Source organism: Engraulis encrasicolus, chromosome 17 (assembly GCF_034702125.1).
Source record: "Engraulis encrasicolus isolate BLACKSEA-1 chromosome 17, IST_EnEncr_1.0, whole genome shotgun sequence".
In the NCBI taxonomy this organism is placed as follows: Eukaryota; Metazoa; Chordata; class Actinopteri; order Clupeiformes; family Engraulidae; genus Engraulis; species Engraulis encrasicolus.
In genome coordinates this window covers 48,137,460-48,164,260 of record NC_085873.1, presented here as the reverse complement: position 1 = coordinate 48,164,260, position 26,801 = coordinate 48,137,460, and the positions used below count along the sequence as shown (strand labels likewise).

General features: G+C 43.1%; 1 protein-coding gene across 1 annotated transcript; it reads left to right on the top strand.

The window, feature by feature from the left end:
* The first annotated feature begins 16 nt into the window (after positions 1–16).
* slc35g1 (solute carrier family 35 member G1) lies at positions 17–26,801 on the top strand. The gene is made up of 10 exons (XM_063221001.1): positions 17–496; positions 10,087–10,158; positions 10,503–10,574; positions 11,090–11,146; positions 11,573–11,635; positions 11,720–11,791; positions 11,894–11,950; positions 12,537–12,608; positions 12,839–13,022; positions 25,446–26,801. The coding sequence occupies exons 1-10, from the start codon at positions 166–168 to the stop codon at positions 26,197–26,199; spliced, it is 1,734 nt and encodes a 577-aa protein (XP_063077071.1). The 5' UTR covers positions 17–165; the 3' UTR covers positions 26,200–26,801.

Genomic DNA, 26,801 nt, shown 5'->3' with positions numbered 1-26,801 from the left:
CGACACAAACTGTTGCTTAGCTGCGCTCTCCCCCTTGCGGTTATTTCACACTCCTGCTACTTGCCAGCAGTGTCCAAGGTTAATCATTTAACTTCGGCAATATTCCTCAGGGACCCAGGGAGGCGAAGCATTTAGTCACGGCATGCGCACCTGTTGCATCTTAAAATGGGCGACTACAGGGGCAGTAATGGTTCAGTGACGAGCCATGATGACAGCGGGATTTTATCCGTTATCCCGAGCACAGAAGCCGGGGACATTCGTGTTGTGTTTCGTAAAGTTGACGACGACGACCACAGCGACGACGGTGAACATTTTACTGACAGATTGCAGCCTCCAGGTGACAGCCAGAATAATGACAGGGATGGAGCAGACTGCGAGATGGTTCCGAACAGTCACAGCGTGAATGGCAGCTCACCAAAGCGAGGGTGGCCGCTACTATGTTGCGGGAAAGAGGACGCTGATCACACCGGTCGAAGCGGAAACTCCGATCATAAAGGTACAGCTACTTTTCTTCCTTCAGCACTGCTTGAGTCCACTAGAGCAGCGTGTGTTCCCCGGCAAGTACATCAGCCTCTTGCATCATTCTCTCGAAGCATCACCGTAGACAACGTCTTTTTAATGTTTACAAAGCGGCCGGGCAAAAATATTTAACATAGTCTATTCATTTAACAAGTTATTGGCTGTTTTTCTTTTAACGGACAATCTGCTTGTCTTTTCACCAAGTGCCTTATCAAGGTGGAGTTTGGATCAGTGACCCCACTTGTTGCTTTGTCTAAGTTAGGCAATAGGCACGCCACTACTATCGCCAATAGTTTTGCTATTTGTACTGTGTAGAAGTAGTCTAATGATTCTGCGTGGGTGTATGGACATCCCCCGTAGATTCGGATCCAGGGGGAAGTATGGTCTTATCAGCTAGTCACAGTATGAACTTGACGTCCGACTGGGATGACGGTGCAGTTTTCAGCTATCATGTTTCCAAGAGAGGAGAGGGACACAAAAGAACACTGGAAATGGTCCAAAACAAGCTCTATTCTCTCTATTCTCACTCACCATCTTTACCTTCTTCTTTGCCACAAAATGGAAAGCTACAGGGAACCAGCCTTGTTAATTAGGCCTATGTGAGATTACTAGTTCTCCATATGCGCCCACAGATAGGCTACTTCAAACATATTGTAGACACATGACACTATAGATAAATAAATCAATACACATAACACCGCAAGGTAAACACAGAAATTAACTTATCTGTTGATGACTTTAAGCATGGCTTTGCTAAAGTCAGGTTACCTACAGACCAGCTCAATCTTGATTGATTGTAATGTGTTGTTGTTCCAGGGGCCCTAATGTTGAATGTGCTCAGTCCAGTCCAGTTCCTAAATTGACACGCTATAGGCCAGTGGTGTCAAACTCAAATTCACAGAGGGCCAAAATCAAAATCTGGAACAAAGTCGCGGGCCAAACCCAGCATTTACTTTAAATAGTGGACTAAAATTACGCATACACACGCTTCATACTCATAGGTAAATTTCACACACACTCTTTCCAATCATATATGGTAGTTCAAATGTATTCTGCCCATCCTGTGACACACCAAATTTCTTGTTCAAGTCTTTTTGCAATGTAGGCTACATTAATGGTGTATGTGGGCCAACCGTAATACACATTTGAAATGATCTCGCGGGCCAAATAAAATGGCTTTGCGGGCCAGATTTGGCCCCCGGGCAGTTTGACACCCCTGCTATAGGCCCTACCCAATCTTGGCATGGACACTGAATAGGCAAACTGTGCGAAAAGGCCAACACACCAGCAGGTATTAAAAAAAGTCTCTGTCTGCGCTCTCCTGATGTTCCAAATGACACAGGACATCATTTTTATTAAACCATGTCATCCATTTTGTTATTTTTGTTTTTCTGGGCCAGCCCTACCCATCATTCATTATGAGTTATTATCACCCATTTACACTATGGGTCAATCATTCATTATGAGTTATTATCACCCATTTACACTATGGGTCAATCATTCATTATGAGTTATTATCACCCATTTACACTATGGGTCACTAAGAAGGCGGTGATTATATGGTCACTACAATGTAATCTCAACATAATAATAGAATTATTATTATTGGTCATTACTATGTATGTACTATGTATGTAATCTCAACATAATAATAGAAAGGAGAAGGGGATATGAAGAAGAAGAATGACCATTTATATCCACAGATTACAAGTACTACTTACCACCACGGATTTGACACCCAAATACATATTATGTAACCAAGGTCATCCTGCGTAGTTCACCACTTTGGGTTCCAACTCGCATCCAGTTCGGCATGGGAGTCACAGATATGATTACATTACATTACATTACATTGCACTCAGCTGACGCTTTCATTTTATTCAAAGCGACTCACAGTTATTATTTTCAGGGTATTGGTTACAGTCCCTGGAGCAATGTGGGGTTAGGTGCCTTGCTCAAGGGCACTTCAGCCATGGATGGAGATGTAGGGAGATGTAGGGAGCGGTCAGAGGGATTCGAACCTGCAACCCCTAGATTGAAAGACCAACTCTCTAACCACTAGGCCACGGCTGCCCTGATGATCCCACTGAGCTACAGATCTTGGCCAATACTGCCCTTCAAAGGCAAAGTGCAGTAACTTCACATTTTGTCAAAATTGAGTTTACAGTGAAACTTGTCTATTCTCTTCTTATCATAGGACCTCCTTTATCTTCTGACAAGGCCTTACAGTCCAACTGTGTCACATTTCAGGCGATATTGGCATGTCAAATTTGCAGACACTACAATATTCAAGCACGCACACACACACACACACACAGACACACACACACACACACACACACACACACACACACACACACACACACACACACACACACACACACACACGCACACACACTGTGTTACACAACACTGTTGGCTTTGTGTGTGTGCACATGTATAAGGATGAGTGTCGAAACGGCTTGACAATTACTTGTAATATGTGGTTATAAATGATTATTACCGTCAATGAAAAATAACATACAATTCCCACCTTATAAGTTATACGATCCGTAATGTAAGTTAAGTGCTATCCATCAACCTTTGCCATGGCACCCTGACTGTTGCAGAATCCTTCAATCAAAACACAACGCAATACAACACATGTAAAACAAAATTACTAACATTATGAAACTATCCTCTAAATATCCTGTGACTCTTAAGTGAGGTCAACGTCTTATAACAAGCATGGGATAGGCTATTCCTATGCCTTAAAGGGGAGCTTGCTACACGGCTGCATTGACTTTCACTAGCTTAGCGACATATTCCCTCTTTTAACTTGTCTTAAAGCAAGACAACAGCTTACATGAAAAATAAGACACTTTACCACCTTTATAAACCCTGGCCAACGATTTCAACTGTATTATGCCCCAAAATAGTGGCATACCCCTTTAAGTGGGCCGGCATTTTGTGGAAAAAAGTTTGCACACTGGATTTTTTCTTTTCAGGTTATTTTTTTCTTTTTATTCACTCACTGGCATGATATAACGTTTCGTCCTCTCAGTCCTCCTCAGATTCCAGTGGGCTGGCACTCATTATGTTACACTTAATAAAGGGACACTGTGCAGGAAATGGTCAAAAAAAGGTACTGCAACTATGCTGCTCATTGAAACTGGGCTGCCTATTGCCAAATTTGATCTTTACATGAAAGTTTACTAAGTAATAAACAAATATTTTCTAGTATGGTCCAAGTCATTTTTGCAGCTAAAAATGGCTATTTTTGGAAATTCAAAATGGCGGACCATGGAGAAGATCCCCCTTTTCATGTATGAAAAGTGTGATTTTTCCAGTCATAATGAATACTTAAAATTTGATGCTGGTGGTAAGTATTCATGAAAAAGGTAACATTAGTGAATGGGCAGCATGAATTCTGGAAATAAACAACTAAAAATCTCACACAGTGTCCCTTTAAATGATGGTTTCATCCAAAGCAATTTACAGTTATTTTACAGGTTATCGGTTACAGTCCCTGGAGCAATGTGGGGTTAAGTGCCTTGCTCAAGGGCCCTTCAGCCATGGATGGTGGTGTAGGGAGAGGTTAGGGTGGGATTCGAACCTGCAGCCCTTCCTAACCACTAGGCCACTTCCCAATGTTAGAGTAACAGGACTTTTCCAGTAATTTCTAGTTCTGCATTTCAGCAGTGCTTTTTTACTACCCAGGCTCCGCCCTCGCAGTGACGCTACACCATCGGCTCAGCTACACACGCTCAGGAGAATTGCTTGTTCAGGTACAATCAGGTTCCCCCTGGAGCGGGAACTCCACCCACTTTGTTGGGAAGCAATCAACTTTGAGCATCACCAACGGTTCTGGGTAGAGGTGTGTTCAAGGCAGTGACGTGGTTTAAGCATAGACGTTCTATTGGGACTAAGAAATGTTTGGTTTAAACTTTGGCTCAGCCTGTTCTGCCCTCGACCAGTAGCAAACCAACCATCGTATCGTAACCATGAGAATGTTAGTTGTTATGCTCTTGGTCAGACCAAGTCTCGAAGAGATTTGAAAGTCATGATAATCAGGCTCCATTTTTTAGCTGAGTGCTGGCACTTATTTTTTTGCCACTTAAACCACTGAACTGTTCGGTTTTTTATTGTTTTTTCTGTGTATGCTGTATCCAGTATTCTTACTAAAATGAACATACTAGGAAGACGGTAGTTACACTGTTATAAAGCATTATCTCACAATCTCTTTCTACCTCTTCTTCCTCTTCCTTCCTGCTACCTCTGCTTCTCCTCTCTTCCTCTCCTTTTAAATCCATCTCTAACAATTATGTTTTTTTTCTCATTTGTTAAGCACTTTGAGTTGCATCCCTTGTATGATACAGTGCTATACAAATACAATTATTATTATTTAAAAAAATATATATTATTATTATATTCATTCTACAGTAAGTAGAATGGTTAGTCTAAGGTCAAGTTGGACTGTGGCTGGCCATGTGTTCACATCAGCCAAAGAGACAGTCAAGTGTCCTACAACCTCAGTTTTAAGTTGGGTCCAGTTTTTCAGTTTACCGAGAACAAAATTGTGCATGTGTATATATGAGGGAGTGTATGCAGATGCGCATCTTGTCACCATGCTAGGCAGGCAGCCGCTTGGGGCCCCCAAGCCCATTTATAGTAAATAACAGCTCACACTTTACTACGTTAGTGGCGATTTTGTTTCAAATGTTCATTCCTTTGAATTTTCGCTTGTGGCCCCACATTACCCTAGAATCGCCTCTGAGTGTATGCAGAAGACGTTTTAGGCCTAGTTTCTCACAGTTTACTGAGAACAACATATGTGTGTGAGAAAGACAGTGTACGTATGCTGACGAAGACGAAGAGGGGTGGACCAGCTGTTTACTGTGCTTGTTTCACATTTGTAATTTAATTGAAAGCCTTATATGGTTTTCACACCTGGTCCCTTTCAGCCATTTAAGAGAACTTAGACCTGTGACTCAGCATTTTCTGTGCACATGTGAACGCTCCAAAGTGTACCCAGACCCCTTGGAAGTGAACGACACTGAAACCTTCATTGACGTTGTCTCAGTACAGTTCACTTATGAGCAGGGCTCCGAACCGGTTCAAGGAACGAAAACGAAAACCGAAAACGAACGAAATTTTATGGAATTTTACAAGGAACGGAAACGGAAACGAAAACGAAATGGTCTTCAAGTGTTCCGGAACAAAAACGTTATTCTGAAATCCACAAACCGGTTAATAACGTTTTTTTTTCCGTTCTCTATATTTCATACAAGTGCACGATTTTGTTTGAGGAGTAACCATGGCGACGAGCAGTCTTTTAGTTCGGCTACTGACGTGTATGAGGGGAAACATGCATAGGCCTACAGCAACAGCATTTTGCTTCACCTGAGCTCTTGCCGCCGATTGATAAAATATTGAGGAGCATTGGCCAATCAGAGAGCGACTGTGCAAATTCCTGGGTAAATTTTAGGATGTGCTTCTCCTCAGAGATTTTGATAGGAAACTAGAACTAAACTGTCTGTTCTCCTGGCTTTCTCGTAGTGATTGGAAGTTGGCTCTAATAAACCCGCCCTAAAGTTGTTGACCACCAATATCAAATACGTTTTTTGTAAGAGAAATGACACTTTACCCGCGCTGTTCTTCAGTCTCATTCACGGACAGTAGGCCGCCGCCTACAGAGTTTTATATTGACACCATGGAGAGCAAAAGAGAACATGTCTTGAGATCGGTGTTGGGATTCCTACAGGGACAGAGTATTTGGACCATACAGTCTATGATTTGCAAAGGAATTGGATAGGCGATTTGATGAACCTAATTCGCAGAGTGCTCTCGAGAGGCAACTGGTGGGTAAGTCATGTTTAGCTTACTACTTGTAATGGCACCGCCGAGTGCCTCGATGTTCAAGTGAAGTGCTTTTGTTGTGCGCAGCGTATCCCACTGTCGGTTGTAGAGAAGAGAGGTGAGAGCTGGTGTTTTATGTGCTGTAATCAAGGACGTCTTATTTATCTGTTGTTGTGGTCAATGCGGGATAAAGTCATTCGTGGCAGATGGACAGACGCTAGCTGACGTTAGCTGACGCGCTCAATGTTTCGATGGTTCGATTGCGCAATATTTCCTGGCTGTCATCACGAATAACAGTAGGTCGCGTGTGACAACAAGCAGGGATAGAGAAAGACAGCGCATTTGTTGTTGTTTAAGTTATTATTCTCTTCTGTCGTGCAGAGGGCTGGGCTGATGGGATGGACTACGTGGAAACTCTTACTATTTTGTGACGCTTGTCTGTTAGGCTACAAAAGGTCTCCGGTTTTGTGGTGATGGACTTGCACTGGAATTGTTGGTAGCCGATATCTGAGAGCATATCCGAGGTTTCAGACTATGCAACCTGTCCCTTCTCTAGAACTAGTGACCCCTTGCATCGTGCACATCTCAAAACAGTTTGGGATTTTTTTGTGGAGCAAACTGTGTCCCTTTTACTTACACGGTTCACTTGCTGCAAACCTCATCATGGCTAGGATAGAGCTAGGCAAGAACTGAAATCCATGCCTATCGACACCTCTTATTATGCTGACGTTTACCTGCGCTATTCCAGAGATTTTTTTAGGAACTCTCTCTGGCTATTTTTTTAAACTCTCTCTGGCTATTCTGTATTGTGCCTCCCTAATCAACATCCACCCACCGCTACTGGGCTGGCATAGGCTACTTTTGTGAAGAATTATAGGCATCCGGTTAAATCTGCCAGGATGGATAGCCCATATGTGTGTGTTTGTGTGTGTTATTATTTTTGAGAATAGCTGTGTAAATCAAGGGGAAATAATGAGTATGTCTATTCTAAGATAAAGTCCACGAAAATAGACTTAATATGGCCGTTTCGTTTTCAAGCCCTGCTTATGAGTCCTGAGAAGTTACACTTGTGACTAGATTTAATCACTTGGAAAGCTCTAGAGGTACCGGGCGTTATTACACCATCACTGACACACCATAAAAAGGCCTGGCAGGACCAGAAAGAGCAGTCGTTTCTTTTTGTAATACACTCACAATATGAACAAAAAGAGAACTGAGTCCTTTTGCTTTCGGTTCACATTTTGGTCCACTTACTGTAAAGAGGACTTAGTTTGGTTCACTTAAAGGGCAACTCCTGCCAATTTCAATGTGCTGTTCTATTGCTCACGCTACCCTTGACTTGTACCCGGTGACGCCACAGTTTTTGGCCCAGCCCTTTCTGAGATATGAGCTATTCCGTTGTCAGTTTCATTTATGGCAAGAAAAGTGTCTATGTTAGTCGCCATGAAGTAGCAAAAAGATATGAGCTATTCTAATGGGGGCAACTTTTGTTTATATATATTTTTTAAATTAGCATAGGCCCACTCCAAATATTTTCCCAAAAAGTTTCGCTGTTTGCTAGCTGTCTGCTGATGTTGAATAACCTTTTGGATGTTTTTGGGAATAAATAAAAATGTTTTTTTTGAAATGTAAACAAAAGTGATTGCTTCCCGACAAAGCGGGTAGAGTTTCCTGCTGTGGAGGGAACCCGATAGTACCTGAACAAGCAAATTGCCTGAGTGAGTGTAGCTGAGCCGAAGGTGTTGCGTCACTGCAAGGGCGGAGCCTGGGTACACATACAATGGGGTACACAGGGCACAATGTTTTTCCCCTTAGTTAGGACCACACAATGCTTCTTTGACTGTAAAAAAAACTCTGCGCTACATACGCGAAATTCACAACCAGAAGGAAATCAAAGGCACTCTCCTTCACAAAAAGTGAAAAAGCCTTCATTGTAGTGACTTGGTCATATTTCAAAGACCCTGATACGTTTCGGAAGTCATGCCTTCTTCAGGTAGAAAAACATTTGCGTCTTTAAATGCCTTAGTATGAATAGCCTATTACATGAACTCAACGTCTAAACATGCAACGGATAGACGGCCTTGGATTGTCTTTTGTTTTTGAATCTTCAGCTTTCCACATCCAAAGAGCACCTCAATCAAACCTTTTCTGAGTCCAGGAGGAAGCACACCTGTATACTGTAAATTAAGGTGTAAAGAAATCCAACACACTGTCCATTTCACCAACAAACGTTAAAGTTTGTTGGTGGAATGGACAGTGTGCAGGATTTCTTTACACTTGAATGACAACCCCACTGGGATAATATCCAATGCACCTGTCCAGCTGCAGAGGTGTGCATTTCGAACTGATATGCTGTAAACATAAAGTTGATTTGAAGAGTTTATTTGCAAAAACGGTGTATCTCCATTTTGTAGAATGTTGGGAAATGTTCATTTTTGGTATTGGGCTCTCCATTGCATTCCATTGCAAAATGCATTTTATATAGCTTGAAAGAGTATGTTCTCAAAATATTTGAATTGCATAGGTGATAGGTCACATAGGTGATATAGGACCTCTGAACAGTCATTTTCAATGATAACATGCTTAAGTAAAAAATGGTGGATGCCCACCGCTTTGCAAATAAACTCTTCAATTTTATAAAAATTGCCTGGTGGTGTTGCCTTGCGTATTTCCAGTGGTGGAGGATGCAAAGGCCCCGTGCCCTGGTCTGACACTTGTGATACTGTAAATTAAAGTTGTAAAGAAATCCTGCACACTGTCCATTCAACCCCACTGGCATAATATCCAATGCACCTGCCTGTTCAACTGCAGAGGTGTGCATTTGGAATTGATATGCTGTAAAAATAAAGTTGATTTTATTGGTAACACTTTATTTTAGGGATACATCTATTAGCACTAATACAATGTTAATGCCTGCATAAGTACATTGTAAGGCATGTACTAAGCAAACGCTAAGGCCTACTAGGTCCTTACTAAGGTTAAATTGGTAATAAATCCCTTATTGTGCATGAACAAGACATTTGCGAATACATGCCTAACAAATGTTAGGTACCTCAGTCATGGAGGAAGATGAGGGAGAGCACTGTTTAATCACTCCCCCCAATAACCTGGTGGGTCGGGAGTCGAACCGGCCACCTTTGGGCTACAAGTCTGACGCCCTAACCGCTTACCCATGACAGTCAAGTGTCCTACAACCTCAGCTTTAATTTGGATCTAGTTTTTCAGTTTATCAAGAACAAAATTGTTTGTGTAGTATGAGAGAGTGTATGCTGAAGACATTTTAGGCCTAGTTTTTCCACAGTTTACTGGGAACTGAGAATGTGCGTGAGAAGAAAGACAGTGTATTCTGACGAAGACTGAGGGATAGCAAGCAGTGTTGTGCTTCTTCAGTGTTGTGCAGGTCACCTCCTCCATTCCACTTGAACTGACTGTAAACATAAAGTTTATTTATAAATTTGCCTGGCGTTTACCTTGTGTGTTTCCCCAGTGGTGGAGGATGCGAAGGCCCCGTGCCTAGGGCTGACACTTGTGATACTGTAAAATAAAACATCTGCGTTTACATCGGCCCAGTTTTACACATTGGACCGATGTCCGATGTGTTGAGAAATGCCAAATATCGGCCGATACCGATACATCTGGCCGATACATCGTGCATCCCTACTTGTGATACTATAAAATAAAGTTGATTTATAAAATTGTCTTGTGCGTTTACCTTGTGTGTTTCCCCAGTTGTGGAGGATGCGAAGGCCCCGTGCCCGGGCCTGGGCCTGTTCTACGCCCTGCTGGCTCAGGGTAGTGAGGGTACCTCAGTCATGGAGGAAGATGGGGAGATAATAATGCAAATAAACTCTTCAATTTTATGAAATTGCTTGGCATTTACCTTGTGTGTTTCCACAGTGGTGGAGGATGCAAAGGCCCCGTGCCCGGGCCTGGGCTGACACTTGTGATATTATCTTATATTATATTATCTTGAATCCTTGAATCCTTGTGTGTTTCCACAGTGGTGGAGGATGCAAAGGCCCCGTGCCCGGGCCTGGGCTGACACTTGTGATACTGTAAACATAACATGATACTGATAGACTGTAAACATAAAGTTGATTATTTTATGAAATTGCCTGGTGTTGTTGCCTTGTGTGTTTCCCCAGTTGTGGAAGATGCGAAGGCCCCGTGCCCGGGGCTGGGCCTGTTCTTCGCCCTGCTGGCTCAGGGTAGTGAGGGTACCTCAGTCATGGAGGAAGATGGGGGAGAGCACTGTTTAATAATCACTCCCTGCATGGCAATTTACCTTTAGTTTACCTTAAAGGGACAGTTTGGTCAATTTCAACATGCAGTTGTAATGCTCACACTACCCTGGACTTGTCAGTGCCTGAGATTTTTTTTCTTCTTCAACCGTTTCCGAGATCCTGGTCATTGTAATGGGGGCAGCTCTTTGTTTACATTTCAAAAAAACATTTTTATTTATTCCCAAAAACATCCAAAAGGTTATAAAACATCAGCAGACAACTAGCAAACAGCAGTACCTTTTGGGAAAATATTTGGAGTTGGCCTATGTTTCATTTTTTAAAAATGTAAACAAACGCTGCCCCCATTAGAATTGCTCATATCTCGGAAAGGGCTGAGCCGAAAAATGTGGCATCACCAGGTACTGACAAGTCAAGGGTAGCGTGAGCAATACAACTGCATGTTGAAATTGACCAAACTGTCCCTTTAAGTTTACCTTGTGTGTTTGCAGTGGTGGAGGATGCGAAGGCCCCGGGGCTGGGCCTGTTCTACGCCCTGCTGGCTCAGGGTAGTAATTGCCTGTAGGGATGCACCGATACCGATACTGGTATCGGCTCCCGATACTGCTCATTATACTCGTACTCGTACTCGTCAAGCACTTGCCGATACCAGCTATGAGTACTACTATTACTCAAAACAATGCAAAATCTTGTCATGTTCTGTGGACTTGAAATCAGTATGGAAAAAAGTGCCACCTCATACATTTACTAACATTTAAATCTACATGGAAATTGACAATAAAAAATATCAGATGTGGAAAAAAACAAGGCCATGCATTTATTTTCATTGTATTTTGGTGGTAAAAGGTATCGGTATCGGTACTCGGTATCGGCAAGTACACACATTAATGTACTCGTACTTGTATCGGTTTTCAAAAAAGTGGTATCGGTGCATCCCTAATTGCCTGTTGTTGTTGCCTTGTGTGTTTCCCCAGTGGTGGAGGATGCGAAGGCCCCGTGCCCTGGGTCTGACACTTGTGATACTGTAAATGAAAGAGGTGTGCATTTGGAACTGATAGACTGTAAACATTAAGTTGATTATTTTATGAAATTGCCTGGCGTTGCCTTGTGTGTTTCCCCAGTTGTGGAGGATGCGAAGGCCCCGTGCCCGGGCCTGGGCCTGTTCTACGCCCTGCTGGCTCAGGGTAGTGAGGGTACCTCAGTCATGGAGGAAGATGGGGGAGAGCACTGTTTAATCACTCCCTGCATGGCAATTTACCTTTAGTTTACCTTAAGTTTACCTTGTGTGTTTGCAGTGGTGGAGGAGGCGAAGGCCCCGGGGCTGGGCCTGTTCTACGCCCTGCTGGCTCAGGGTAGTAATTGCCTGTAGGGATGCACCGATACCGATAATGGTATCGGCTACCGATACTGCTCATTATACTCGTACTCGTACTCGTCGAGCACTTGCCGATACCAGCTATGAGTACCAGCTATTACTCAAAACAATGCAAAATCTTGTCATGTTCTGTGGACTTGAAATCAGCATGGAAAAAAGTGCCACCTTATACATTTACTAACATTTAAATCTACATGGAAATTGACAATAAAAAATATCAGATGTGGAAAAAAACAAGGCCATGCATTTATTTTCATTGTATTTTGGTGGTAAAAGGTATCGGTATCGGTACTCGGTATCGGCAAGTACACACATTAATGTACTTCATTTGAACCTGTGTATCTTGGTTTTTCAAAAAAGTGGTATCAGTGCATCCCTAATTGCCTGTTGTTGTTGCCTATTGTGTGTTTCCCCAGTGATGGAGGATGCGAAGGCCCCGTGCCCAGGGTCTGACACTTGTGATACTGTAAATGAAAGAGGTGTGCATTTGGAACTGATAGACTGTAAACATTAAGTTGATTATTTTATGAAATTGCCTGGCGTTGCCTTGTGTGTTTCCCCAGTTGTGGAAGATGCGAAGGCCCCGTGGCCGGGGCTGGGCCTGTTCTACGCCCTGCTGGCTCAGGGTAGTGAGGGTACCTCAGTCATGGAGAGCACTGTTTAATTGTTGTTGGAAGATGGGGGAGAGCACTGTAATTGTGGTTGGAAGATGGGGGAGAGCACTGTTTAATTGTTGTTGTCTATTGTGTGTTTGCAGTTGTGGAGGATGCGAAGGCCCCGTGTCTAGGGCTGACACTTGTGATACTATAACTTAAAGTTGATTATTTTATGAAATTGCCTGGCGTTGCCTTGTGTGTTTCCCCAGTTGTGGAAGATGCGAAGGCCCCGTGCCCGGGCCTGGGCCTGTTCTACGCGCTGCTGGCCTCGCTCTTCTTCTCCCTGGTGGCTCTGCTGGTCAAGAGGATCGAGGGCGTCCACGCCGTGCAGATCAGCGCCTTCCGATGCTTCTTCCAGATGCTCTTTGTTCTACCTCTCATGATTTACTACAAGTGAGTTTTCCCGATTCTCTCCCTCGTCCAGAAGCCATTTTTGAGTGAAATATCCACTTATTGTGTGTTACTGGTTAAGAACTATTGGTATACAGTCGAATATTCTGCCAGAATAAATTACAAATAGGTCACTTAGCCTCAGAGCACTGAAGCACACGTCCTACATGTTCTGTGTCCGCGTGCGCCCCCTCTACTACAAGTGAGTTTAGATGCAGATGCTCTTTGTTCTACCTCTCATGATTTACTACAAGTGAGTTTAATGCTCTTTGTTCTAATAATAATAATAATACTTTCGTTTTATATATAGCGCCTTTCAAAACACCCAAGGACGCTTCACAGAGTGTTGTGTTGGAAAGTGTGAGTGTGTGTGCGCGTCAGTGTGTGAGCGTGTGTGTGAATGCATGTAAGTGAAAGTGCTTGTGGAACTAGCAGCCATAAGCCTCCAGGAAGAGATGTGTCTTAAGGTGTTGCTTAAACATGGCCAGTGAAGGGGCATTCTGGATGTGGTCGGGCAGATTGTTCCATGATCTTCTACAAGTGAGTTTGATGCTCTTTGTTCTACCTCTCATGGTCGAGTACAAGTGAGTTTAGATGCAGATGCTCTTTGTTCTACCTGTCATGGTCTACAATCCCCAACTCCATAGAAGTTGGGACGCAAGGTTAATTGTGAATAATAACAAAATACTGCCATTTTCAAAAAGTCTGGGTCTGACATTAGTTGGAGAACGGTACAAAGAAAATATATCAGCCATCAAAACTGCCAAAATTACTACCTGTCATGGTCTACTACAAGTGAGTTCAATGCTCTTTGTTCTTCTACCTCTCATTATCTACTACAAGTGAGTTTAAAATGCATTGCTTGGCTTTTGTTACCCCCCTTTTTGGTTTACTTTTTTCAGTTCAGCTCCACATAATACACAACACAGGCACAGCCCTCCGTTTGTGTCCGTGTGCTCACTCGTTTGGTGCCTTTCCAGAACATTATTTGACGTTTGACTATGGCTATGAAAAAAAAGTCAGAATAAATAAATTATCAAAATATTTGCTATTTGACATGTCTGTAACTCGAGATTATCACTATTATTCAGGCACAGAACTAGTCTTGAAAAAACCTGAGGTTTTAAGAAAACAACCAAGAACTTTGAAGTATCAGTACTTCAGATTCTCAGAATTCTCTACCAACATTGTCTTTAAGGAATAGCAGAAGTTCATTACCACAATCAATCCACTGGTTCTATTTGAATACATGGTAACGGTAGGGACACATAGGAGGCGAAGCGAGCGAAACGAAGAGAGGCGAAATCCAACTGTCATCAGGTCGTCGCAGCGAATCAAATGGAATGGAACAGTTATGTTGTTGATTTGATTGGGCCGCTGCAGGCGAATTCGCTCCTCATTTGCATAACATTAAACTTTCTTTAATAATTTCGCTTCATTTCGCTCCTGTTCACTTTAGGGATGGCGAAAACTGAAAAAACTCTTAACCGGCTACTGAGACTCATTAACCGGTGGTTAACCGGTTAACTGGTAATCTTAAATTATACAACTTTTGCGTGCCTGATATGCACAGCACTGATTTTTTTTCATTTTTTTTTTTCACATAAGCCTTTTTTGTTGCTGCGCAGACAGGACCTGCCATGTCCAGCCACTGTTGCCAGATGGAAAATGCTGAATTATTGTACTAAAACCTCAAAATTATCATTTTTTGGGGCTTTTTGGGAGGAAATTATTATTATAATTATTACTATTATTACAACCGTCTAACCGGTGGCAGAAAATGTTAACCGGTTAAAGTTGATCCGGGCGACTATCGGTTAAACGGTTACCGGTTAACGTCCCTAGTTCACTTGCCTTCGCCTGCCTTCGCCTCTCATAGGAATGAATGGCAAAGTTAGCAAATTCGCATGTATGTGTCCCTACCGTAACTCTTAGGTGCCAGAGGTGTACAGAGGTGAGCAAAGGCACAAAGGCTGTCTGTTTTAAATCAGGAACTGTTCTGTATATATACAGTAGCATGTGTTAATGCTTAAAGGGGTATGCCACTATTTTGGGGCTTAATACAGTTAAAATCGTTGGCTGGGGTTTATAAAGGTGGAAAAGTGTCTTATTTTTCATGTTAAGCGTTGTCTTGCTTTAAGAAAAGTTAAAAGAGGGAATATGTCGCTAAGCTAGTGAAAGTCAATGGATCCGTGTACTGTAGCATTGTAGCATGCTACACGGATCCATTGACTTTCACTAGCTTAGCTACATACTCCCTCTTTTAACTTGTCTTAAAACAAGACAACGCTTAACATGAAACATAAGACACTTTACCACCTTTATAATCCCCAGCCAACGATTTTAACTGTATTAAGCCCCAAAATAGTGGCATACCCCTTTAATGCTTAACAGTCACTCTGGTGAAGTACCATATGGCTGTTAGTCCGAAGTAAAATAGTTGGCAAATTTGCTCAACATCAGTGCTTTGACCACACAAGGACCAACATTGGAACTACAGAGGGAGGTAAAGAAGACTTTGCTGCTCCCCAATGGATTAGAAAGGGCTGGGGGTGGGTAATAACATACTAAATAACATGTTTACATACCAGAGCTGGGCAAACTCAGGACCGGGGGCCACATAGAGTAGAGTAGTAGAGTAACTTTATTGATCCCCAGGGGGAAATTCAGGTATCCAGTAGCTTACATAAATACTCAAATACACACATGCCCACATGGACATTTCAAGACACAAATAACACAGGAATAGTCAGGGAGGGGAAAATAAAAAAAATAAAAAAAAAATACATGCAGCCCACTGAGCCATTTCATCTGGGTTGCAAAGCCTTTACAAAGTGTAGGATACCCAGCAAGCATGTCAACATGCACATTTAGCGCAGTCATGGGTAAGCGGTTAGGGCGTCAAACTTGTTGCCCAAAAGTTGCCGGTTCAACTCCTGACCCGCCAGGTTGGTGGCGGGAGTAATTAACCAGTGGTCTCCCCCATCCTCCTCCATGACTGAGGTATCCTGAGCATGGTACCGTCCGGCCGCACTGCTCCCTTGGGGCACCATTGGGGATTGCCCCCTTGCATGTGCGTGGAATAAATGCAATTTCATTTTGTGCAGTGTGTGTAGTAGAGTAGAGAGTATCATTTATTTAGAAGAATAGAGTATCAACAGTGAGCACTTGTGTGCTGTGGAGTGCTGTGTCACAATGACAATAGGAGTTGGAGTTTCCCAGTTGGGCTTTCACTTTCACATCATTTCTTTAGAGACTCATGTAGGTTACCAGATGTTGTGTTATGTAAAATTTACCATATCACCTGAAGCTGCATGATGCAGCCTTCATTCTCATTAATTTTTTTTAAAAAAATTTTTAATGCAATATTTTGGTATGTTGGTGCTTAATGACCAAGTTCAAATGCAAAATGAGGGTCTTAGCTTTTAAATGCAAATTATTTCATGTTTTATGTGCCCCAGAGACTGACATATTTAGTTTTTTTTTAAGGTTGACAATAACCTTTTCCAAAAATGGTCTTAGGCACTCAGCAGCCGTTTTTTTGCAGATGTTTTAGGCATTAATGGGTTGTTAATTAAAGTAGAAAGATGTACCCCCAACTATGAACACTACAATGGGAAGAAATATCAAGCCCAATATTTTGATAATTTGAGTAAATTGAGTAATCTGAGAAGTTTCACTGAATATTTTAGCTCGTACAGGTTGTTAGAGTAGTCTGAAAAAAGGCTTTCAGACTGGCAGAGCAACTGGCCCCATTCGAGAAAGCTGCAACTATTTTTGCAAATGTTCTTGTGTGGCTCTTCTCTTATTACAGCCTTGCTTTCTAGTTTTCCAATTGAGAGAGGGTGTGGTACAAACACATGCCGGATTTCATGCACCCCATGGAGTGAAACCTGAAGTTAACCATGTTTCCTCTTTCATGTTTCTGTAGTGAAAACAAATCTGGATTGTGTGCAGAGTAATTGCATAGTATTAGGCACTGTAGTTAAGTCTTCTCAAGAGCCTCATGTTCCTTTTCCCCTTAAAGGGACACTGTGTGAGATTTTTTGTTGTTTATTTCCAGAAATCATGCTGCCCATTCACTAATGTTACCTTTTTCATGAATACTTACCACCACCACCATCAAATTCTAAGTATTGATTATGACTGGAAAAATTGCATTTTCATATATGAAAAGGGGGATCTTCTCCATGGTCCGCCATTTTGAATTTCCAGAAATAGCAATTTTTAGCTGCAAAGAATGACTTACTTGGACCATACTAGAAAATATTAGTTTATTATTTTGTAAACTTTCATGTAAAGATCAAATTTGGCAATAGGCAGCCCAGTTTCAATGAGCAGCATAGTTGCAGTACCTTTTTTGACCATTTCCTGCACAGTGTGCCTTTAAAGGGGACTTTGAAAAGAAAGTGAAAGCCCATTGGTAAACTCCAACTCCCATTGTCATTGTGACACAGCACTCCACAGCACACAAGTGAACACTGCACACAACGAAATTGCATTTATGCCTCACCCGTGCAAGGGGGCAGCCCTCAGTGGCGCCCCATGGGGAGCAGTGCGGTGGGACGGTACCATGCTCAGGGTACCTCTGTCATGGAGGAGGATGGGGGAGAGCACTGGTTGATTACTCCCCCCACCAACCTGGCGGGTCGGGAGTCGAACCGGCAACCTCTGGGATGCAAGTCTGACGCCCTAACCGCTCACCCATGACTGCCCTTTGAGAATTTTTGTGAATTTTAGTGAAGCGAATAATCAAATGTTGCAGTGTTCAACTGTGTACTGATGAACTTGATTAAATGGAGTCTGTGCTACTTCATGTGGTGGTCCAGGTGCCTCTACCAGAGATATTCTCTACTCTCTCTGCCTCTACTTATCTACTTATCCTGGCGTTGGATTTACATATTCATGAATATCCCCCAAAACAGTAATTTTGGTCAGTTTTCATGGCTCATGTGTTTTCTTTGTACGGTTCTCCAACTAATGTCAGAACCAGACTTCAGAAAATGGCAGTATTTTGTTATTATTCACAATTAACCTTGCCTCCCAACTTCTATGGAGTTGGGGTTTGTACTTATCCTGGCTGGTGTTTCCCACATCATTTTCTTTAGTCAAGGTGGTGAGGGGACAGTCGGTATCAGAAGCAGGTGATGATCATGACTGGAAAGGACATGTTGGGCAGTTTTATATGACATATGATATGACCCTTTTTTTGACAAAGCAACTTCAGAAATTGCATGCTCACTCAACACAAAATAATTTATTTTCAGGGACTTAATCAAAGTGGTAGCAGGTGTTTGTTCCCAAAGTGGGCGCAATAAAGTGCTGGGGGAAACCCTGTTGCAGACAGTCTGGCAATCTGAATAGACATGCATCACCTCCTAGTTGACAAATACAGGGTCCCTTTCAATTAGAGATGCACCGGATCCTGATTTTTAGGTAACTGCCGGATAACGGATCCACTGCTGAAGATCCTGCCGGATCCGGATAGTCTGAAAAACCCTATTATCCTGCCAGATCCGGAACCGGATCTTGGATCCTGTACATCTCTACTTTCAATCAGGGCTTGACATTAACTTTTTCGCTTGCTGGCCATTGTGGCTAGTGGTTTTCCCACGTCACTAGCCATTCAGCTATTTTACTAGCCACAAATTTGATGTTGTTTTTTTCTTTATCATGACGCTGTACATCCAACCTCAGAAGATGAGGTGCGGAATCAGGAAGATCAGTGCACAGCTTTCTACACTGAAATAAAAGAAGCAAATAGATTGTTTTTTTCTTAAAGTGTTTATGAAACGAAAACAAACGGTCATTCCCATTAAAGCCTTGTTTTTTCTGATAGCATCGATGAGACTTTGAACCCAATCATCCTGGAGGAACTTGTGAAAATGGCAACTCAAAGTGTGAATTCTGTGAAATTTGGTGTGACTAATGAGCTGGGCTGTGACATCATAGAGGGGAGTCCCTGGTTTGCTAGTATGGCGATCTGAGAAAACAACACACATTTGATGGACCCACATCCTATAAAGGAACCAAAATTCTGATACAAACATCAGCGTGTCGAAAACCACACATCCAACCTCATGAGAAAAAAAAACAGCAGCACAAATCTATTTCAGAGGCACTGATACATCTGCAGAAAGTGACATGTCTGACAGGAGAAGTGACGATTGTTGACATAGCCTGACAGTTCGTTTTGTTTATGGTTACGGTTGCCAAGGGCGCTTTGCCATGACCCACAGATGACATGGCGTGTGTATTTGTTGACAAATGGGGGGCATTTTGATTCAATTGCGCGATATAGTGTGATTGAAATGCATGTAGGCTACATGCAAAAATATCATCAACTAGAGAAAAAACGGAGGTATTAGGCTGTTGGAAAAACGCCCTATATAGCCTGAGTCCTCAGCATATTTTTAGCGTTTATCATTATTATTATTTTTTGTGCTCAAAGTCACAGGCGTCGCGTGTCCCTCAGCCGGACTCTGAGGACGAGGTGTGTCCAAACGTCAGCCACACGTGCACCACAATACTAAAAACAAACACTCAACGCTTCAAAGTAGGCCTACGCTATGTGCATCTCTGTTTATTCGCTAAGCAGTACTGTAGCCCAATCTGTGAGTTGGCTGTCCTCGACTGAGAGCACCACGCTGATGTGCGGATATCCTCCCAAAACCAATTTATTGACCAGTTGAATGGCAATCAATAAAAAGTGCATATTCCGAGAGCATTCGCATCGGTTTGGCATGTAATGTGCATTACCCTTTCCTGAAAACAACATACAAAGCAGATGGACAAGGTAAAACGAGTAGCCTAAAGCAAAGCAGTGCACTCACCTGTCTTCGTGCCCGAGCAGTTACAGGGGCAGTTTCAGTCTGCACGCCGGCGATGTCAATTGTTGGAACTGCTTGAGGCAATAGCATTCTCTTCAGTCCAACCATGCCCGCGACCTCCACATTTGTGGTGAAGCACAAGGGGTGGAAATGTGCCGAGCACAACAGTGACCACGAGCTTGCTTCAAAACCACGCATTGGATCCACAGAGCCCTAGCTTGATTTAGCCTTCTCCTTGTCGGCCACAGTTCCATCATTCTTCACAGAAGGGAACTTGTGCAAAGATATTCCTTCTGTCAAGTAGCCATTTTTGCAGCTGGCACCGTTCGGCCCTCCAGCAACACACTGCTTGACACTGCGCTTTGTTTTGGTACTAGCCGCCATTGATCTGAACAAGGTGGAATGAGGTGAACTCACCCCTTCTATGTCACGCATATCATTTGCATAAAATTTGCATGTCACCAAAAAAACATTTTTTGGGAACGTTTTAACATGACTTTTAGGACAAAATATCACCCAGACAATATCCCATTTTATTCACAAGGCTTAGAACTTTCAGAATCTGTCCTGGAAATGGTCAAATTCCTTTACTTTGTTTTCGTTTCATAAACACTTTAAATACAAACAATACACAAGGGGCAAAGTGCAGTGTAGGCTATTCTGATATGTCATATATAGAATAAGCTACCTGCCAAATTGGCTAGTGACACTGAAATTATTACCAGCCACAGCCAAGTTTTACCAGCATTTGGCCGGTTGACAGGTGCCAGTGTCAAGCCCTGCTTTCAATAGCTATTGGTAACCTCCCGTCCTCTCCTTTTGCCAAGGTGGCCTCATGCTTGACTGATGTAAAGTGAAAATGAAAGCCCATTGGGAAACTCCAACTCCCATTGTCATTGTGACACAGCACTCAACCACACAATGAAATTGCATTTATGCCTCACCCGTGCAAGGGGGCAGCCCTCAGTGGCGCCCCATGGGGAGCAGTGCGGTGGGACGGTACCATGCTCAGGGTACCTCAGTCATATAGGAGGATGGGGGAGAGCACTGGTTGATTACTCCCCACACCAACCTGGCGGGTCGGGAGTCGAACCGGCAACCTCTGGGATGCAAGTCTGACGCCCTAACCGCTCACCCATGACTGATGTAGAGGAAACAATAAAGATTCCCTGATGTCAGCAGAGGCACAGCAACTTTTGGGAGACTTGGCCCATTCAACATTCCGATTGCAAATATGAAAATGACCTTTGAATTGTAGCCTGGTCCCGACCATCCCATAATACTAGCATTTCCATTTGGTATTCATGGGTTGGACTTTGTTTGATCTGACGCGATTGCAGGAAGCAGGAAGGACAAAAATCAGAATTTAACTTATAAGTTGTTGAACAAACATGTCTGACTACTATCTATGGCGATGTAGGACCGTTTAATAGACATGTCTGACAGAACATCCTACCGTAGGATAATATTACAATGTAGGACTGTTTGTCAGAACACGGGCGAAAATCCTACCGGTCAACATCGCTCCACAGAAGACAGGTACCAGACGTAGTGCGGAGCCAAGTGTCATGGCGGAAGTACGTAGGATGGCGCGCGAGGCTATTTGACTTGTGCTTCTGCATCACTCCCCGGTGGCGAATACTTTGGATGTAGGTTAGCTCAGACTGGGATTCACACAATTTCTTTTTTCGGGTGCAGGGTCAAAATCTAAAGTTCATGCAGTGAAAGCCCACCTGGGAAACTCCAACTCCCATTGTGACACAGCACACAATGAAATTGCATTCATGCCTCACCCGTGCAAGGGGGCAGCCCCCAATGGCCCCTCAAGGGAGCAATGTGGCGGGACGGTACCATGCTCAGGGTACCTCAGTCATGTTGCCTGTGTTGGCCCAAAACGTCACGAAAATAGAAAGGATTAAATGGGAGCTCATAGGAATACTTTGTGTGACCCGTTGACCTTTTTTTTTTTAAATATATATTTTTAGGGCTTTTTTTACCTTTATTTTTGATAGGACAGTGGAGGAGAGGCAGGAAATGAGTGGGTAGAGAGAGACGGGGAAACATCTGCAAACGACCCGGGCGGGAATCGAACCCAGATCGCCGGTATAGTAACCTAGCGCCCCAACGTTAGGCCACGGCAGGGGCCCCGTTGACCTTTTGACCTTTGCCTTCCAACCAGTTGCGTCATGCGCAGGCTTAAGGGCGGGTTACTCAATCACATGACTGCTGAGCTGTTAAATGTGACATCACTTTTTGATCTCCTCCCACCCATTGCACTGTCTCTGTTCAGTGATTGGTTGCGAAATTGGTTGCTTCAGAGTAGGGCTAGCTACGTAGGTGATTTAATTACTTTATCACAATTTATCAGTTATAAAATGTCTTTATAGGCGCTACTGTTAGTTAGTTAGAAACTTTATTATCCCCAATGGGGAATTTTTTGTCAGCAGGTAAGGTACACATCAGGCAGGTTGTATTGCCTATGACATGATAAAAACAAAGATTTAACACATACAATACACACCTAGATATAACATACATGACATGACAATAGTCAGGACAGGACAGGACAAACTATTCAACAGTTCCGCTCAACTTTCAACTTAACTGGTGTCACACAGTGACCAAATGCAATGGTGTGCAAAAAAAAACGCTGGCTGTGCAAGTACATTAGGTAGGGGAAGTGAATAGCACTAAGTAGGCCTATCCTATATCAAGTATACTAGAGGAATGTGCAAGAGACAGCAAGAGTCAGTAAATAAATAAATAAAAAACAACCTTAGAATAAAACCCTTAGAAGTTAAAAGTGTATCCTGAATAGAATGCGATGGGCTAAAAATGAGTAATAAAAATAATAAAATAGGGATATGGCTCCTCTACTCAGGCCCGCTGAGTAGTTGCTGCACAATCATAATTAAGAATAAAATCAAAATATAAATATTAAGATCGGGGGGGGGGGTTGCTTATTAAAAAGGTTAATGACTTGTGGAATAAAAGATTGTTTGGTTCTGTGGAGCTAACGGTAGGACAGTCATCCACTAAGCGGCCAACCCGGGTTCAATTCCGGCCCTGACCCTTTGCCGACCCCTCCCCGTCTCTCTCTCTCCCAACTATCTTCCGCTTCCTGCCTATCCTCCACTGTTCTGTCATGAAAGAAAATCAATAAAAGCATGGAAAGCCCCAAAAACTAATGTCTTGTCAAAAAGGGAGTCCAAGGCACTCTTCTTGTGCAAATATGATTAAAAAGCCTTTATTTAAACATGGCTATTCATTTAAAAACATGAGGGCAGAGACCCACGCGTAGCGGCCTTCACTTCATAGCCCCAAAAAATTCTTTTTAAAAACAGAAGAAAATTGTTTTTTTTTTAGACAACTCGTGCGTTTGCCTGATCCCCTTAATCTCTACCACGGGATCTGTGTGGCATTCACATCTACCTACAAAGGGAAAATCTTCCCTGACATATTAAAGGGGTATGACACTATTTTGGGGCTTAATACAGTTAAAATCGTTGGCCAGGGTTTATAAAGGTGGTAAATTGTCTTATTTTTCATGTAAGCCGTTTAGTTAAAAGAGGGAGCATGTCGCTAAGCTAGTGAAAGTCAATGGCTACATTGACTACAATGCTACATGGATCCATTGACTTTCACTAGCTTAGCGACATGTTCCCTCTTTTAACTTGTCTTAAAGCAAGACACTTAAGACAATAAGACACTTTACCACCTTTATAAACCCTGGTCAACGATTTCAACTGTATTAAGCCCCAAAATGGCATACCCCTTTAAGTTAAAACCATTAAATGTTCCCCTGAGATCTGTTGCTGTGTAAAATCTAAAAATGGTTTTCTGTTTCCCATGCTCTGATTTGCGTGTCTATTCTTCTCATGTTTGTCTTTGTCCCTCAATCCACATCCATCCACTTCCCTGCTCAAACACACACATCCACCTTTCCTGCGTCTTCCTGTAACTAATTAACTAAGGTCCTTTTCATGAGCACACCAGCTACAGTAAATGTACGGTAATGTAACGTAATATTTCTGCTCCCTTCTCCTCAGCATGGGTTTACTGGGCCTGGGAAATCCCAAGCTGCTTTGCAATCAGTGTCTACCAGTTCCTGTTGAGTTATTTGTATATTAGCATCATATAATCATATTCTTCTCATAAACACTTAGGGTTTTCTTTTGCCTTAAGACATGTAAAAGTTTTTATCTTTTACCTGACATGTTTCGACGGTGTTACTTCCGTCTTCATCAGAGGGTCACTGTGATGTTGATGAGTGACGTGCTTTAAAAACAGCTGATGTTGTTGTGGAGGTGTGACCTCCCTGCCAATAATGACAGGTTGGTCACACCTCCTGCTGTTAGAGTTGTCCTCTTAGGATGGTGGTCCAGGTGTGTGAGAGCATGTATGCCCCCTCATCCCCGTTCATGGTACTTGGGCTACGTTTTCTGATCATGTCAGGTAAAAGATAAAAACTTTTACATGTATTAAGGCAAAAGAAAACCCTAAGTGTTTAAGTTAAACAGTTAGACATAATGAACCTAATACATTTGATATTCTTCTCAAGTTATATTGTATATTAGTATTATACAGTATAATCATATTCTTCTCATGTTTCTATCTCCCTTTCTCTCCAGTACGGGTTTCCTGGGCCCGCGCGGCATGCGCGTCTTCCTGTTGTGTTTCTGTCTGTAATGTTAATATAATGTTGTGTTTCTGATTGTAATGTTAAAATAATGTTGTGTTTCTGTTTGTAATGTTAATATAATGTTGTGTTTCTGTTTGTAATGTTAATATAATGTTGTGTTTCTGTCTGTAATGTTAATATAATGTTGTGTTTCTGTTTGTAATGTTAATATAATGTTGTGTTTCTGTTTGTAATGTTAATATAATGTTGTGTTTCTGTTTGTAATGTTAATATAATGTTGTGTTTCTGTCTGTAATGTTAATATAATGTTGTGTTTCTGTCTGTAATGTTAATATAATGTTGTGTTTCTGTTTTCAGTACGGGTTTCCTGGGCCCGCGCAGCATGCGTGTCTTCTTGTTCCTGCTTAGTTAATGATATAATATCATGTTACTGTTCTCATGTTTCTATCTCCCTCTCGTCTCCAGTACAGGTTTCCTGGGCCCGTGTGGCATGCGCGTCTACCTGTTCCTTATTAGTTATATTATAAATGTTGTGTTTCTGTTTCTCTCCAGTACGGGTTTCCTGGGCCCGCGTGGCATGCGCGTCTACTTGTTCCTAATGTCATGTTTCTGTTTCCTCTCCTCTTCCCCTCTTCTCCTCAGTACGGGTTTCCTGGGCCCGTGTGGCATGCATGTCTACCTGTTCCTGATTAGTTATATTATAAATGTCATGTTTCTGTTTCCTCTCTTCAGTACGGGTTTCCTGGGCCCGCGCGGCATGCTCGTCTTCCTGTTCCTGTTTAGTTAATAATAATGATAATAATAGTAATGTTAATATAATGTTGTGTTTCTGTTTTCAGTACGGGTTTCCTGGGCCCGCGCGGCATAGTTATAGTAGTTATAGATAATAGATATATAATAGATAATAGATAATAGATAGATTATAATAATAATATTCCTGTTTCCTCTCTCCAGTACGGGTTTCCTGGGCCCGCGCAGCATGCGTGTCTTCTTGTTCCTGCGCGGCTTCCTGGGCTCCAGTGCCATGATCCTGCTCTTCTACGCCGTGCAGCAGATGCCCCTGGCCGACGCCACCGTCATCATGTTCTCCAACCCCGTCTTCACCGCGCTGCTGGCCTGGATCTTCCTCAAGGAGCGCTGCACCGTCTGGGACGTCGTCTTCACCGCCTTCACCATCACCGGCGTGGTGCTGATCGCGCGGCCGCCGTTCCTGTTCGGTGAGCGCGTGGCGGCGTCCGGTCTGGAGGCGGACTACCAGAGCCACATCAAGGGAGCCGCGGCGGCGTTCGCCGGGGCCGTCGGCGCCGCCTGCACCATGGTGATCCTCCGCAAGATGGGCAAGGGCGTCCACTACTACCTCTCGGTGTGGTACTACGCGGTGATCGGCCTGGTGACGTGTGCCGTGACGCTGTCGGTTCTGGGCGAGTGGAGCGTGCCGGCGTGCGGCGCCGACCGCTGGGTGATGATGATCATCGCGGTGCTCGGCATCGCCGGCCAGACCTTCCTGACCAAGGCGCTGCAGATCGAGAAGGCGGGGCCCGTGGCCCTGATGCGGACCATCGACGTGGTGCTGGCCTTCATCTTCCAGTTTCTCTTCCTGAACCGTAAGCCCACCTGGTGGAGCCTGGGCGGAGCACTCTGCGTCGTCAGCAGCACTAGCGGCGTGGCGCTAAGGAAGTGGTGCAACCACAGCAACAGGAAGTCCTGACACTACTACTACTACTAGGGCGTCGACAGACAGACAGACAGGAAATGGGGATGATGGTGATGGCGGTGTTGATGATGATGATGATCAGGGCTCTAAATCAGTGTTTCCCAACCAGGGGTACGTGTACCACTAGGGGTACGCGAGCACACTGCAGGGGGTACTTGGAAAAATTTAATTTTAACAAATGTATGGAGCATAGTAACATTAGATTAGAAAAAGTGATTTAAACATGAGTTAGGGGGTACTCATGGCACTACGAAAAGGGTTAGGGGGTACACAAAACCAAAAAGATTGGGAAACACTGCTCTAAATTAACACCAGCTAAACGGCCAAATTGCTGGTGAAAATTCGGTTTGGATGGTAGAAAAGAAAGTTTACTAGCCACTTTGACTGATAGTGAGTAATGTATGTTTGGCTAGTACGATGGCTAGTACGCTTAACATTTATTAGCCACATCTTCCTAATGAAGAAAAAAGTGAATTTTTAGCCCTGATGATTATGACTGATGACGATGGTTGGCAACACTGTTGACTTTGTTGACACATAATAATAATAATATAATAATCAGGCTTGTACGAAATTCCGAATGGAAAGAATTTCAA

Excerpts from the sequence above, each read along its gene's own strand:
- slc35g1 (XM_063221001.1), top strand. The coding sequence starts at position 166 with ATGGGCGACTACAGGGGCAGTAATGGTTCAGTGACGAGCCATGATGAC. Across the intron at positions 11,792-11,893 it reads GCTGGCTCAGGGTAGTGAGG|TGGTGGAGGAGGCGAAGGCC; the intron begins GTACCTCAGTCA and ends GTGTGTTTGCAG. Across the intron at positions 12,609-12,838 it reads GCTGGCTCAGGGTAGTGAGG|TTGTGGAAGATGCGAAGGCC; the intron begins GTACCTCAGTCA and ends GTGTTTCCCCAG.